General features: G+C 37.1%; 1 protein-coding gene across 1 annotated transcript in view; it reads right to left on the minus strand.

The window, feature by feature from the left end:
* Nucleotides 1-17,729, minus strand: part of RAB30 (RAB30, member RAS oncogene family) — a 110,156-nt gene that overhangs the window by 12,959 nt on the left and 79,468 nt on the right. The window contains exon 2 of the mRNA XM_051987230.1: nucleotides 5,444-5,544. Coding sequence (XP_051843190.1) covers nucleotides 5,444-5,536 — 93 coding nt within the window. The 5' untranslated portion in view covers nucleotides 5,537-5,544. The remainder of the gene's footprint in view (nucleotides 1-5,443; nucleotides 5,545-17,729) is intronic.

Raw genomic sequence — 17,729 nt, forward strand, 5'->3', positions numbered from 1 at the left:
TGTCTAATTGGCTTCTATAGAAAGACATTCCCATTTCTGTGAAGGTTGCTTCATCTTGATCCTGACCCTAAAATATCTACTCATTCCGAGTAAAGGGGAGAAAGAGCAAGTAATTAAAAAGCCATGGAAATTAAAAAAAAAAAAAACAAAAACAAGAAGGTTTGAGAAAAAGAAGAGGTGGAACTGAAATTTAAAAAGACAGGAGAAGATTGCTATTGAGACAAGACCATGAAAGTCTCAAAAAAGAAAATCAAGTATGGATATGATAATATGAAATACAATCCTTAGAATATTATTAACCAAAAATTCAGGATTAGGAACATGGTCATAGAATTACAACCATGTATAATAATAATCAAAATTGGAATTTTCCCGATTTTTATAATTTCCTGACACCTCCCTCATATGGCATTGTGTTTTATACATTCTAATGTACTTATATAATATTTTTATTGCATTTTTGCATGTCACATCTTCCTAGCAAACTATAAATTCAGTGAAGGCAAGGGCTGTCATATCTAAACTTTATATCTTATTAGCACAGTATTATGCATCCAACTGGTGTTTAATAAATGTCCAATGAATTAATAACTGATGAAACTTGATTTTTTTTTAAATTATGCCTTTCATCAGAGGGATAACGATTCATTTCATCTTCCTATCTCAACTTCCCCATCTCAAGAATGGGGTTAATGATCCTGTTTGTACTACCTGCAGAAATAAGAACAGTAACAATAGCTCACATGTAAATAGCACTTGACCAATGACAAAATGTTTTCCTTACAATAACCCTATGAGGTTTGACAGATACCTAAACACAATCATTGTGAGGAAAATATTTTGTAAACCCTAAAGTCCTGCCAAAAAGTGAACTGGTTTTCTAGTTCTTTCCTTTTTATTTTTCAATTCAATTAGTATTAATTAAGTGTTCTACCACAAATCCTGAAGATCCTGTCACAAAATGAACCGGTCCCTGTCCTCAAGGTCCTTACATTCTAAGTGGGGTGGGGATAGACAACCACATGAACAAAATCCAATTATTGATATAAAGGGCTAGAGTCAGTTTGGCTCAGTAATGGAACAGAAAGATTGGTGGATTTGAATCCAGGCCTGAATTCTGACTCTTGTTCCCTGTGTGACATTGGATAAGTTTCCCAAGCCCTTTGGGTTCCAGGTTCCCTATCTACCAAATGGAGAAGAGAGGTGAGGGTTAGACTCAATAATCTCAAACTTTGATCCTATGAATCTTCCAGTTTTTCTTTATAATTATATCCTAGCAAGCTATGGCTAAGGCTAAAAGTGCAATCATTTTATAGGCCAGTTAGAGATGTGTATTTAGAGAAGATAGGAGGAAGAAGACTGGACAGAAGAAAGGGGAGAAGATAGAAATTATCGCTTTTACACCTAAATTAGTCCCTTAAACTTAAATTTTTAGCAAGCTAGATGGTAGAGTGAAAAAGAGGTTAACTGGAATCAAAAGACCTAGTTTCAAATCCTAGTTCTGCTATGAATCTATGTGATCTCGACTAAATCATTTGATGTCCTGAGCCTGTTTCCTCACTTATAAAATGAAAAATTAGATTAGACGGTCCCTGTGTTACCTTTTTGCTTTATATATACCATCTTGATTTCATGATCATGAAATGACAGAAATTTCAAAACAAAGGGGGCTTTTTCTTGTAGCGTCTTAAATATTGAAAGAATCTTAGCGCTTATCTAGTGTACACATGGCTATGTTTGATGTCCTTCCATTGCTGTCCACTGGAATTCTTCAAATCAAGTTAAAATATACTTGGAAAATATTTAACAAAATAAATAAAAATACAATAGAACACAGCTAATGTTAAAATCCTATTTTCTAGTCAACATGCATCGCACAGAGATCTTTGTATATAGTTTAGTGGTCCTGTTTCTATTTGCTTTTGCAACCAGTGATTTAGCTTATTCACTAGCTGGATGAATCCCCTAACAATATTCCTGACCAAATGACCATCTAGGCCCTCTTGAAATACTTCCAAGGAACTAGGGACTTGGCCTTAATGAGGAAGCCCATTCTAATTTAATGGTGGATAACTATTTCTTGTAAATGGAAGGCTTGATGTTCTTCAAACCTGGCATAACACCATTAATATAAAGCTGTCAAAAATTATTTTAAAATAGCACAACAAAAAAAGATAATGACAAATAACTCTACAACCACCCCACCTCCAAGTATTCCTAGATTCCTACCAACAAAACTAAGATGGACTATGTTAAGGACTTTTTATCATGGCAACTGTAACTGGGTCATTCTAAGTTAAACTTATCCCTAAGAAATGAATTCTTTAATTAAAGTTTGCCCCTCACAGACAGAGCCTGAAACCAACAGAAAATGTTCCCCTACATGTCTGCAAAATATGTAAATGTAAACATTCATAACTTTACATACAAATATTGAAGTAATTTCATTCTCATTTGGCTCAATTGAATCAAAGGCCTGCCAAGCTTCAAGTTTATAGCCCCAGCTGTTTTGTAATTTAACAAATGCCAAAAAATTTTTTTTAATTTCTCAGTGTTCTTCCCTGTCTTTTTTCCAAATTCACATAACTAAAAAACAGCTGAATCAAATTTGTTCAAACTTTCTAGTGAGCAGAAAAGTATTGAAGCAAAAAAAAATTTTTTTATTTTAAGGGTGAAAAGAAAATCAAAAAAGAAGCAAACACATGGAGTAGGAGAAGGGAATGTAGAATGAGTCATGGAAATGGAAGTTACTTTAAAATTTTCATTATATAATTGAGACTTTTAAAGATATGATTGTGAATCCCATAAGCATTGTAGAGAAAGAATTATTTATAATATTCTAATTACTGGACTCAGAGTCAAAAGACTTGAATTTCCACCTCAGAGCTCTGGTTCACCAAAATACCATTTCATTTTAGGCAACTCATTTGCTTTCTCTGAGTTTCAATTTCTTCTTCAAAATGGACAAAGTGATGGCTAACATCTTTCTCAACAGTAACAATCAGATTTGTTCCAACACAATGTAAATAATTTAAGGGTAGGGAATATTTTTTTGTTTCCTTTTTTGTCTTTTTATGCCCAATACCTACAATGCTTTTCAAATAATAGGTTTGTCATTGTTGGATTGTGACCTAGACACATATCCTCTAGATGGTAGAGTGAAAAAGAGGTTAACTTTGGAATCAAAAGTTCTTGGATGGGATGGATAACTGGTTCCAAAATTCCAGCGGTGGGGCCATACTGCTAAAGTGGTCGTACTCACACTCTTCCAATATTTGGAATTTTTCAGCAAGTGCGCTAGGTGTGGGAGTCGGGGTTCGGCATTAGAGTAGAGAAGCGTGTGGAGCTGTGATGCCATAGGTGTAAGGAAGTTCTCTCTGTCAGACCTCTAGGTTCAAGACACATATAACTGAAGCTGGTTTTTGTAGTTTCGTTCACCTTTGAACAGCAGAGAAAATTGCTGAGGTTCCCATGAGCTGAAACTATTTCTTATTTCAGGCAAGTTTCAGTTGAATGCTGGCCCTGACTAGGTTTAAATGCCTGCTGTTCGCTACTTGCTTTTACAACCTCACAAACCAAGAGAAGAGAGAAGCAGGGGAGGGAAGAATCTAGCATTCATTTTCCAATTAACTTAACAGGGGGAAAACCATGTCATTTTCCCAATGACTCCCCCCAACTAATTCTGCTCCAAGGTAACCTGGGTATGTTACCCAATCTGCCACATGAATTTTTCTTTGTCCCAATTTAGAAACCAGGTGTAATCTTTTTCCAAACCACCTTTCATAAAGGCAGAAGAAACACACAGAGTATGTGGACTTTTGTTGCCAGAACCATTTTTTTACCTTCTTTACAGAGACAGCATGGTGCAATGGAAAATGCACCATATTGGGAGCCAGGACACCTAGATCCAAGTCCTGACTCCATCCCTAACTAATTATAGAACGTCAGTCAACTCACTTCATTAAGTCTATTTCCTCACTTGCAAAATAAAAGTAATAGTGTTTATAATATCTAACTCACTTGGGTCTATGAGAATCAAATGAGATAACATATAAATTTTGCAAGCATAATATAAATGTAAACTAAAAAACTGGAAAAGACCCAGAAAGATGGTCAAACTCTTTTCTACAAAACAAGTTTAAAACTAATAAGCAATAGTTCTAAAAGCCCTCCAGGACAAGGCTTCTTTAGGTGATCTAAAGTCTCTTTAGTAGAATATTTATACCTATAACAGGTAAGTATGCAAGCCAAGTAACATGCCATTTCAGTTCAGATTTGAACCAGAGAATAATTCTGGGTTTTCATTCCAGCCAAACAATTTTAGGAGAAATATATAAATATATATACATATAAGTATGTATACATACATATGGATCCCAATACTATGCAAGTAATATCCACCCCAAATCCAAATGTATTTCTATATATTCATACACATGTGTACATATATACATATATATATATATAAAAACACACATATACATTTAGATTTAAAATGGTTCATAGGACACTTTGGGTGTTTGTGTGTATAGATATATATTTAGTCCTGGATTGTTACTTGAAATTAAAATATATATTTATAGATTTAGGTGCATAATCTAGAAGGGAACTTAGAAACCATCAAGATGTCCAGCTCCTTCATTTTACAGAAGAGGGCACTGAGGCAGAGAGGTTAAGTGATTTGCCCAGTCACACACTTGTATCTTAGATAAGATTTGAATTTAGGTTTTCCAGACTCCAGGTCCAATTTTTCTTATGAATTTAGTGTTCGACATAGTTGGAACTCACAGTTCTGGCAGGAGGGCAAAGAACATGGCATATGCCATCAAATTAATTTTATAATTCAAAATATGGAAATAATCCAAGAAGTTAGAAAGACAAATTCATTTGATCAGATGGGAATTTAGTACTACAGAAGCTCACAGATGATTGTTATTTCCATAGCATGATCCAGTAACTTCCTATTTTAGCTAATTTTTCTTGATAACAAACTCCTAGGTTTTAACTAGTTACTTCTATCCATCTAAGTGCCTTCTAAATTTTGTTGTTCTTAAGCAAAGCTGAGGTAGCTCCAACCTAGTTACAATTCTGGTCTTCAAAACATTTTTTGGTTCTATTATTCAACTCAAATCTCCCATTTAGGAGCATGTGTTTATTGTTTTTTAAACACATCAATGTGTCATTAAAAACAAACCTGTTTTTCTCATTCGTTCTAAGTGATAAATGGGTCTGAATATAATAGCCCATGGAGTTTTGTTTTGTTTTTGGGTTTTTTTGCCTTGAATTGTCACAAATATTGGAAGAGTGTGAGTACGACCACTTTAGAAGTGTGGCCCCACCGCTGGAATTTTGGAACCAGTTATCCGTCCCATCAATTGTCCTTCCCTATCCCTCCCCTGTCATCTCAAGACAACTCCCTCTGTCCCCACCAGGAGCCCGTTACCTGAGTAAAACGTCGGACCAGGCACGTCTTCCCCACGCCAGCGTTTCCAATTAAAACAATTTTGAACAGGAAATCATAATCTTCCATACTCATTGACACAGCTGCAAGGCAAAGAAATGCAGCGATTAGGAGGAACTGTGGGGAGCAGCTCGGTCAGATGCACAGGAGAGCTTTATCTGCCCGGTGCCGTCTCCTCTGAAACCACAGGCCTGACTCATCTGAAGAAAACGTGGCTTCCCTCTCCAGGTCACACCGAGAGGGACAAGCATGCTGTCCCAGGCGACCTTTGGTCCTCCCCGCAGTCGCAACTCCGGCCCTCACACGGTAGGTTCTGTTTTCTGGGAAGGACGCACTGGTTCAAGGGTCAAAGGGAAATGCAAAAACACTCGCAGAGTGAGGCGGAGGATGAGGACTGTGGGCCGAGGCTGAGAGATGGTCTCGCGCCCCCCGAAAGGCTTCGGCAGAACCTAAGCCTGTGAGAGCAATTACCCCATCCTTCGCGGCCACCCCAGGCTCTGGAGGCAATGGGGCAGAGGCGCCAGCGCCAGCCCTGGCATCAGGAAGACTCGTGTGTGGGGTTACGTCTAAAACTCCCTGTTTGTGTTTAAATGCCTGCTGCCCACTCACCCAGACTCCTCACGCTCCCAGGCAACTCCCCGCGGGCAGTCGGACAGAGAGAACTTCCTCACACCTATGGCATCGCGGCTCCACACGCTTCTCTACTCTAATCCCTAGCGCACTTGCTGAAAAATGCTGACCATTCGATTCTTGCCCGTCTTTTATCATATTCTCTATTGTAATGTTTTATATCCCCCGGTCATGAAGTAGAGTGGAAGCCAGGATTCGAGTTCCAAGTCTGCCAGTTCCATCGTTCTCTGCCTCTGTTAGTTGTTCCAACTCTCATATCCCATTTTGGGGGTTTTTTGATAAAGACACTGGAGTGCTTTGCCAGTTCCTTCTCCAGCTCATTTTACAGATGAAAAGACTGAGGCAAACAGGGTTAAGTGACTCAGGGTCACACAACTAGGAAGCATCTGAAGTCAGATATTATAAGTGATAAAAGGGTCTGAATATATAAGCCTTGGAGGTTTTTTGTCTTGAATTGTCACAAATATTGGAAATTGGGACCATTCTTTCTCCAAGCATATATATTAATAGAGTATGGTCCAATTACTATTTAGCCTCACATGCTTGGGACCTCAGTGCATCAACTCAAGGCCTCAGCCCATTACAAAAGGGAATGGGAAAGAGAATGGGAAAGGGAAAGGGAAAGGGAAAGGGAAAAAGAATGGGAAAGAGAAAGGAAATGGAAAAAGAAAAGGGAATGGTAAAGGGAAAGGGAAAGGGAATGGGAAAGGGAAAAGAAAGGGAAGAAAAAAGAAAAAAAAACTATTGAGAATCAGTCCAAAGAGTTTTTGTTTATGCAGGTTAGATTTATAGATATTCACTATATTAGAAATGAAAACCAACTTTGAAGTTGAGTTTCAGAGACCTCCAAGATTTTCTGGACCACATTTTGAGAACCACTGGTTTTAAATAATTTAAAAAAAAAAAAAAAAAGATTGGAAGAGGTTAGATAATTTAGAATTCCATTGCTTTTATTATTTAATCTATCCAAAGCTTATTTTCTTTAATTGTAATAAAATAAATCAAGCTCTAAATAAGCTGACTCTGACACACCTCCATCACCAAGCCCCTGTTTGCATACGCCTAGAAATGGAGAGCTCATTACTCTTTGAGACAGCACACATTATTTTGGGACAGTTTTAATTGTCAGAAAGTTCTTCCTCATGTGATATCAATATCTGTCTTTCTTTAGTTTCCATCCACTGGTCCTAAGTCTATCCTTTGGAGCTACACAGAATACTTATTCCCTATTATTTTAACTAAATTGCACAGATGGTGTAGGTATGGAGAGTATAGATGATAACAGTGGACTTGGAGTCAGGAATACCTAATTAAGTTCAAATCCTGCCTCAGATTCTTAACTAGCTATGTGACATCAGTCAATTCCTTACCTTCTCTCAGTCTGTTTGCTCATCTGTAGAATGGAAATAGTAATAGCACGAAACTCACAGGGCAGCTGTGAAAATCAAATGAAGCCATATATGCAAAGTATTTTGAACATCTTAAAGCTCAGTATGTCATATTCTCCAGCTATCATATTCTTCTTACGTGGCAGCTTTTTATATATTTGAAGACCTCTGTCATGTTCCCACTAAGTTTTTCTCCTCCAAGCTAAAAATGCCTATTTCTGACAGTCAATCCTCCTAATGACACAGTTTTGAGCTCCTTCTCCCTTGTCATATACTTTATCAGAAAATTAAGGATCTTTCATGATCTCTTCCAGATGCTCTTCCAGAGTATTCATGATGAAACATTTTCTTTAACACCTGAGAAAAGGGATAGACTTGCATTATAGATTGAGATTCTATTTTTTGAGACATAGCCAATATGGGAATTTTATTTTTTTTGTGCTTGACTATATTTATTTGTAACAGGGATTTTGTTTTTCTTGCCTGTTCAGTTGGGAAAAGAGGTGAAGAGAAGTGGGAGAAAGAGAATGTCAATCTGAAAATAAAATTTAATTGAAAAAAAGACTAAACATGGAGTAAAAAAGAGGCTACATCCAGCTTAAAGGCAAAAGGCTACTTGGTGGAGTTAGGGGTAGGTAAGGGAATGGGAAGATAGAAACAACCTACCCACAGGCCTGTCAACAGGCTAAGTCAGCAGGGGGGAATACCGGCTAAAGGCAAAGCCTGCTGCATGAAACCAATTTTAGAGCCCTAAGGGCAAACTCTTAGAGATCATTCCAACTGGATTCTGAGGTCTCTTTGGAATAATTATAGACAACTTTGCCAGGGTCCAGATGGTATTACAACCTCTCCAAAAGCTCGCCTTCTTCTCAGCCTGAAGGCAAACAGCAAAGCAACTTCGGCAGACTTCATTAAATATTTCTCCTTTGCAGCATCTGCTTATTGTGGAAGATAAATTGGCCAGATTATTTCCTTCTCTCTCCCTCTCTCCCCCTTGAATTAGAAAATCATCTGAAGCCCAGGAGAAATTATAAAAAGAATGAGGATCCTTTTTCATGAAGTAGTTTTTGTTGGTGGAAATAATACAAGACTAGGAATTAAGAGTTTGATTCACATTCTAACACCAGCTGTATGTGAACTTGGCCAAGTCACAAAATGTTGGAGCTAGAAAGGATGTTCCAAAACAAAATGTTGGAATAAGGAATGGGAGAGTTAGATAGGACTTCAGAACAATGTTGTCAAACTCAAATAGAAAGCGATCCTTCTGGCCACATATTAATTTAGAAAAACACAAATTAGCATTATCTATGTTGGATAATATTTTATTCCTTTTATTAAACAATTCTCTATTATAATTTAATCTGATTTGGACTATCCTTGGGAGTTATACAAATAGTATGCTTGACATTTCTTAGAAGTCTTCTTAAAGAATTATTTGGAGACAGAGTGGTATATTCAAAACAGTTTTAAGAAAAAGACTTCTTGTCTTCAAACCATCAAATCAGAAGTTTGAACATTGATTCTGATCTTATCATCAATGTGACCCTTAGTGAGACCACTTAGCCTGAACCTCAGTAATTTTGTCTATGAAATGGGAATAATAATACTTGTGCTATCTACCTCATCAAGTTGTTGTGAGGTAAGTGATCTTGTTAATTGTAACTCACTATAAATACAAGTTATCATTATTGGACTTCCGGTTAAGATGGCGGAGAGGAGGCTCACAGTTGCATAAGCTCCGCGCTTTCTCTCACTATCCACTTCATTACAAGCCTCTGAATCAATGCTTGACTGAAAAAAACCCACAAATAGTTACCAAGAGAAGCCATCCTTGAGATCCGCCAAGAAAGGTCTGTCTTTACTGGAGGGCTGGGGCGGTTTTAGATCGGGCGCAGGCTGAGGGCAGCGGCAGTGAGAGCACGGGAGCAGAGCTGAGAGGGGGTGGGGAGTGATCGTAGCCGTCTCTGAGGGGAGAGCTTCACTACAGGTTTGGAACCTGCAGCAAGTCAACAGCCCAGCAGAGAAGCTAAAAACACCGGGGCTGAAGAATACAACCCCAAACAGCTGGAGTCTCTCAGGACCTGGCCACCCCTTCTTCCCCCCCCACAGTGACTCAGCACGCTTTGGGATCTCAGAGCGCAGGCGCAGCACAGTCCTGCTAGTGCCTCACTGCTGCCCCCTGCAGTCTGTAGAGGAAGCTCGATAACACACCCAGCCCCCCCCCAAAGAAAGACTCCAGTTTTTTCTGTTTTTCTTTGGTAGTTTGTCTCTGATTAATAGACAGAATGAGCAAGAAGCTGAAGAGGACTTTAACCCTAGACAGCTTCTACACAGATAGAGAGCAGACTCTAAATCCTGAGGAGACTAAAAACAGGCAGTCCCCAGGTGATTCCCCAAAGGAGGAGATCGTCTGTTCCTCAGCACAGATGAACCTCATAGAAGTGATTAAAAAGGCTCTCACAAGTAAGCTAGAAGAAAAATGGGGAAAGCAGAGTGAGGCTTGGCAAAAAGGAGAAGGAAGCTTGGGAAAAGGAGAGGGAGGCTTGGCAAAAGAGCCTGGAGAAGTCAGTTAAAGAGAGAGTGGATAAAGAAGTAAAATCCTTGAAAAATAGGATTAGTGAACTGGAAAACAAAATTGGCGAAATGGAAAAAAATTCCACAGAACAAAAGAACTCAATTGGACAATTAGAGAAAGATTTTAAAAAAGTGAGTGAAGAGAATACTTCACTGAAAATCAGAATTGAACAAGTGGAATTGAATGACTCGAGGAGACAAGAAGAATCAGTCAAGCAAATCCAAAAAAATCAAACAATGGAGAAAAATGTGAAATACCTTCTGGGAAAGACAACAGACCTGGAAAACAGATCCAGGAGAGACAATCTGAGAATCATTGGACTCCCAGAAAAACATGATGAAAAAAAGAGCCTGGACACTGTCTTCCAGGAAATTATCAAAGAGAACTGCCCAGAAGTCATAGGAACAGAGGAAAAAATAAACATTGAAAGGATTCATCGATCACCCACTGAAAGGGATCCTAAAATCAAAACACCGAGGAATATAGTGGCCAAATGCCAGAACCCTCAGATGAAAGAAAAAATATTGCAAGCGGCTAGAAAAACCCAATTCAAGTATCAAGGAGCCACAATAAGGATCACCCAGGATCTGGCAGCATCCACATTAAAAGATCGAAGGGCCTGGAATATGATATTCCGAAAGGCTAAGGAACTTGGTATGCAACCAAAAATAACTTACCCAGCGAGAATGAGCATCTTTTTCCAGGGAAGAAGATGGACATTCAACGAAGTAAGCGAATTTCATATATTTCTGATGAAAAAACCAGAACTTAACAAAAAGTTTGATCTACAAATATAGAACTCAAGAGAAATCTAAAAAGGTAAAGATTAATCTTGGGAACTATATTTTGACTATATAGATGCATAAAGAATACATGTATACCTTGTTCTAGAAATTGATGTGGAAAGGACATTGTACCAGAAAAAGGGTAAAGTGGGGGTAGTACATCTCATGAAGAGGCATAGGAAACCTATTATATCTGAGAGAAAGAATGGAGGGGGATGAATATAGTGGGTATCTTACTGCCTTCAGAATTGGCTTTAAGTGAAAAATCTTAAGACATATTCAATCTATGGTGAAACTTCTCCCATCTCATTGAAAAGTGAGAAGGGAAAAGTGGAAAGGGAAGGAATAAGCTAAGCGGAAGGGAATACGGGAACTGGGAGGGAAAGGGGTAAGATAGGGGGAGGAACTCTAAGGCGGGGGGAGGGACACTAAAAAGGGAGGGCTGTGAGAAGCAAGGGGTGCTCACAAGCTTAATACTTGGAAGGGGGGGAAAGGGGAAAGAAGGGAGGAAAGCATAAACCGGGGTTAACAAGATGGCAAGTAATACAGAATTGGTCATTCTAACCATAAATGTGAACGGGGTAAACTCCCCCATAAAGAGGAAGCGGTTAGCAGAATGGATTAAAAGCCAGAATCCTACAATATGTTGTTTACAGGAAACACACCTGAAGCGGGGAGATACATGCAGGTTAAAGGTAAAAGGTTGGAGCAAAATCTACTATGCTTCAGGTGAAGTCAAAAAAGCAGGGGTAGCCATCCTGATCTCAGATCAAGCTAAAGCAAAAATTGACCTAATTAAAAGAGATAAGGAAGGACACTATATCTTGCTAAAGGGTAGCATGGATAATGAAGCACTATCTATATTAAACATATATGCACCAAGTGGGGTAGCATCTAAATTCTTAAAAGAGAAACTAAGAGAGCTGCAAGAAGAAATAGACAGTAAAACTATAATAGTGGGAGATCTTAACCTTGCACTCTCAGAATTAGATAAATCAAACCAGAAAATAAATAAGAAAGAAGTCAAAGAGGTAAACAGAATACTAGAAAAGCTAGATATGATAGATCTCTGGAGAAAATGTAATGGAGACAGAAAGGAATACACTTTCTTTTCAGCAGTTCATGGAACCTATACAAAAATTGACCATATATTAGGACATAAAAACCTCAAACTCAAATGTAGTAAGGCAGAAATAGTAAATGCATCCTTTTCAGACCACGATGCAATGAAAATTACATTCAACAAAAAAGCAGGGGGAAGTAGACCAAAAAATAATTGGAAACTAAATAATCTCATACTAAAGAATGATTGGGTAAAACAGCAAATCATAGACATAATTAATAACTTCACCCAAGAAAACGATAATAATGAGACATCATACCAAAATGTATGGGATGCAGCCAAAGCGGTAATAAGGGGAAATTTCATATCTCTAGAGGCCTATTTGTATAAAATAGAGAAAGAGAAGGTCAATGAATTGGGTTTGCAATTAAAAATGCTAGAAAAGGAACAAATTAAAAATCCCCAGTCAAACACTAAACTTGAAATTCTAAAAGTAAAAGGTGAGATCAATAAAATTGAAAGTAAAAAAACTATTGAATTGATTAATAAAACTAAGAGTTGGTTCTATGAAAAAACCAACAAAATAGACAAACCCTTAGTAAATCTGATTAAAAAAAGGAAAGAGGAAAATCAAATTGATAGTCTTAAAAATGAAAAGGGAGAACTCACCACTAACGAAGAGGAAATTAGAGCAATAATTAGGAGTTACTTTGCCCAACTTTATGCCAATAAATTCGACAACTTAAATGAAATAGAAAAATACCTCCAAAAATACAGCTTGCCCAAACTAACAGAGGAAGAAGTAAATATCCTAAACAGTCCCATCTCAGAAAAAGAAATAGAACAAACTATCAATCAACTCCCTAAGAAAAAATCCCCAGGACCAGATGGATTTACATGTGAATTCTACCAAACATTTAAAGAACAATTAACTCCAATGTTATATAAACTATTTGAAAAAATAGGGATTGAAGGAGTCCTACCAAACTCCTTTTATGACACAGATATGGTACTGATACCTAAACCAGGTAGGCTGAAAACAGAGAAAGAAAATTATAGACCAATCTCCCTAATGAATATTGATGCTAAAATCTTAAATAAAATATTAGCAAAAAGATTACAGAAAATTGTCACCAGGATAATACACTATGACCAAGTAGGATTTATACCAGGAATGCAGGGCTGGTTCAATATTAGGAAAACTATTAGCATAATTGACTATATCAATAACCAAACAAACAAAAACCATATGATCATCTCAATAGATGCAGAAAAAGCATTTGATAAAATCCAACATCCATTCCTAATAAAAACACTTGAGAGCATAGGAATAAATGGACTTTTCCTTAAAATAGTCAGGAGCATATATTTAAAACCATCAGTAAGCATCATATGCAATGGGGAAAAACTGGAACCTTTCCCAGTAAGATCTGGAGTGAAGCAAGGTTGCCCACTATCACCATTATTATTTAATATCGTATTAGAAACACTAGCCTCGGCAATAAGAGTCGAGAAAGATATAAAAGGAATTAGAGTAGGCAATGAGGAAACCAAACTATCACTCTTTGCAGATGATATGATGGTATACCTAGAGAACCCCAGAGATTCTACCAAAAAGCTATTGGAAATAATTCATAATTTTAGCAAAGTAGCTGGCTACAAAATAAATCCCCATAAATCCTCAGCATTTTTATACATCACCAACAAAACCCAACAGCAAGTGATACAAAGAGAAATTCCATTCAGAATAACTGTTGATACCATAAAATATTTGGGAATCTATCTACCAAAGGAAAGTCAGGAATTATATGAGCAAAATTATAAAAAAGTCTCCACACAAATAAAGTCAGACTTAAATAATTGGAAAAATATTAAGTGCTCTTGGATTGGCCGAGCGAACATAATAAAGATGACAATACTCCCTAAACTAATCTATTTATTTAGTGCTATACCAATCAGACTTCCAAGAAAATATTTTATTGATCTAGAAAAAATAACAACAAAATCCATATGGAACAATAAAAAGTCGAGAATCTCAAGGGAACTAATGAAAAAAAAAAATCAAATGAAGGTGGCCTAGCTGTACCTGATCTAAAATTATATTATAAAGCAGCAGTCACCAAAACCATTTGGTATTGGCTAAGAAATAGATTAGTGGATCAGTGGAAAAGGCTAGGCTCACAAGACAGAATAGTCAATTATAGCAATCTAGTGTTTGACAAACCCAAAGCCCCTAACTTCTGGGAAAAGAATTCAATATTTGATAAAAACTGCTGGGATAATTGGAAATTAGTATGGCAGAAATTAGGCATGGACCCACACTTAACACCATATACCAAGATAAGATCAAAATGGGTCTATGACCTAGGCATAAAGAACGAGACTATAAATAAATTAGAGGAACATAGAATAGTTTATCTCTCAGACTTGTGGAGGAGAAAGAAATTTGTGACCAAAGATGAACTAGAGACCATTACTGATCACAGAATAGAAAATTTCGATTACATCAAATTAAAAAGCCTTTGTACAAATAAAACTAATGCAAACAAGATTAGAAGGGAAGCAACAAACTGGGAAAACATTTTCACAGTTAAAGGTTCTGATAAAGGCCTCATTTCCAAAATATATAGAGAACTGACTCAAATTTATAAGAAATCAAGCCATTCTCCAATTGATAAATGGTCAAAGGATATGAACAGACAATTTTCAGAGGATGAGATTGAAACTATTACCACTCATATGAAAGAGTGTTCCAAATCATTATTGATCAGAGAAATGCAAATTAAGACAACTCTGAGATACCACTACACACCTGTCAGATTGGCTAAGATGACAGGAAAAAATAATGATGAATGTTGGAGGGGATGCGGGAAAACTGGGACACTAATGCATTGTTGGTGGAGTTGTGAACGAATCCAACCATTCTGGAGAGCAATCTGGAATTATGCCCAAAAAATTATCAAAATGTGCATATCCTTTGATCCAGCAGTGTTTCTATTGGGCTTATATCCCAAAGAAATACTAAAGAAGGGAAAAGGACCTGTATGTGCCAAAATGTTTGTAGCAGCCCTGTTTGTAGTGGCTAGAAACTGGAAAATGAATGGATGCCCATCAATTGGAGAATGGCTGGGTAAATTGTGGTATATGAATGTTATGGAATATTATTGTTCTGTAAGAAATGACCAGCAGGATGAATACAGAGAGGCTTGGAGAGACCTTCATGAACTGATGCTAAGTGAAATGAGCAGAACCAGGAGATCATTATACACTTCGACAACGATATTGTATGAGGACATATTTTGATGGAAGTGGATTTCTTTGACAAAGAGACCTGAGTTTCAATTGATAAATGACGGACAAAAGCAGCTACACCCAAAGAAAGAACACTGGGAAACGAATGTGAACTATCTGCATTTCTGTTTTTCTTCCCGGATTATTTATACCTTCTGAATCCAATTCTCCCTACGCAACAAGAGAACTGTTCGGTTCTGCAAACATATATTGTATCTAGGATATACTGCAACATATCCAACATATAAAGGACTGCTTGCCATCTAGGGAAGGGGGTGGAGGGAGGGAGGGGAAAAAAAATCGGAACAGAAATGAGTGTCAATATAATGTAATTATTAAATAAAAAATTAAAAAAAAAAAAAAAAAGTTATCATTATTATATTCCCATCTTCCCCAGAGGAATATAAGCTAGGGGAGAGAAGGCTTCTTGTTTTGTTTTTTATATCCCTGGCAACTAGTACCCAGCATATAGAAGGCATTTAAATATCCATTAAAAATTGAACATTATTTTATATATAAGATAACTAAGACCCACTGCCATTAAGATATTTGTCTAAAGTCACAAAGCCAAGTGGTAGAATCGGGTCCAATACCTATTAATCTCTTGTCTTATACTCATACTACCAAAAGATAAATTTACACTAGATAATGTTGTCCTCTAAGACCCATAGTAGGGCTTAATTGATTCCTCTAGCAAATGGACATTCATTCACTCATACAAAACTGCACAAACACTCATTGAGTACCTATTATATCCTATACCCTGCACGGGACCTATGGGAAATGCAAAGATAAATAAGAAATATCCCTGATCTATCGATTGCAGAGTAGCTAAAGAAATTGTAGAATATGAATGTAATCATCCTGCTCATCCTTAAACATTACAGAGAGGAAATTTCCATCTAGAAGATTCAAGGATGTCTTCATAGAAGAGGAAGTGATTTGTAAGCTGTGTTTTGAAAGATAATTAATAATGAAGATATCTCATTTTTATACCCTACTTTGCAATTTACAAAGCACAAGAAATTATCAACCCTGTGAGATAAATGGTTCAAGTGATATTATCTTCATTTCTATAGATGAGGAGACAAAGTTTCAGAAATGTTAAGTAGTTCAAAGCTATACATCAAATAATAGAAATGGGATTTAATCAGAGAAACTCATCTTTGAAGGAAACCTGAGTCAGCCTCCATCTATCCCAACCCATTCCCTATAAGAAATACCCTTTACAAGTGGTCATATTGCTTCACTTTAGAGACCTCACAAAGGAAGAACCTATAACCTCAAGAAAGCTCACTCCATTTTCAACAAATGATATAATAATAATAATAAACATCTATCTATTGCCTACTATGTGCCAGGAACTGTGCTCAGTGCTTTATAATGCTTTATTATCTCATTTAATTGTGACAACAACCCTGGGATATAAGTGCCATTATCATCCCCATTTTATAGATGAGGATGCTTGAAGCAAACAAGGATTAAGAAACTTGTCTAGAGTCACACATTTGAACTGAGGTCTTCCTAACTCCGGGCCTGGCAGTCTAACTACTGCAGCATCTAATTGAATCTAATAAGATACACTAGGAAGGCATTCTAAGTTGTGGGCCATGTGTGAGCACAATAATACTCCAACAGGGTTATTGTGAAGATAAATCTAGATAATACATGTCAAAGTGATTTGGAAACTTTCCTATGCTACAGATAAGATTATTAGATTGTAAGCATCTTCACTGTTTTGGTATTCCCAGAGCATAGTGCCTAGCACATGTTGCTATTATTAAGTCATTTCAGTCACATCTGACTCTTTGTCACTTTATTTGGAGTTTTCTGGGCAGTTTTCCATTTCCTTCTTCAGCTCATTTTACAGATGAGGCAACTGAGGCAAACAGGGTTAAGTGACTTTTCCAGAGTCACACAGCTAGGAAATATATGAAGTTAGATTTGAACTCAGGAAGATGAGTCTCCTGACTCCAGACCTGGCATTTTATCCACTGCACCACCTAGTTGCCCGATTCTGGCATATAGTAGGCACTTAATAAATATTTATTGATTGATTTATTACCATGCTAAACTTTTATTTCTTGCACATCTCTCTTCTCCCACACATGCCATACCTCCTTCTGTCTCTTAGCTCATTATTAGTAAGTTAGCTAAAAAAATCATTATGACTAAATTTACATTTTTATCTCCTAGATTTACTTACAACACACACACACACACACACACACACACAAACACCCATAATGTTGAAAATGGTCCATAACCCAAAAAAGAGTAGTTTCATAAACACTTAATATGAGTCAATAGAAAGAACACTTCTGTGAAATGACGGTGACCAAGTTTGGCCTAAAAGAGATATGAGAATATGCCTCCCACCTGTCTTTGCAGAAGTGAGATATTCTGGGGTAGAACACTACATACCATATTAAATTTGCTTCATATCATCCCTATCCTCTGCCTCTCTGATTGGAGAATGGGGCCATGAAATCTACATCTCCATTTAAGGAGATAACTCAGCTCAGACATCTCTTCA

The sequence above is a fragment of the Antechinus flavipes genome, chromosome 3 (genome assembly GCF_016432865.1).
Source record: "Antechinus flavipes isolate AdamAnt ecotype Samford, QLD, Australia chromosome 3, AdamAnt_v2, whole genome shotgun sequence".
Taxonomy (NCBI): Eukaryota; Metazoa; Chordata; class Mammalia; order Dasyuromorphia; family Dasyuridae; genus Antechinus; species Antechinus flavipes.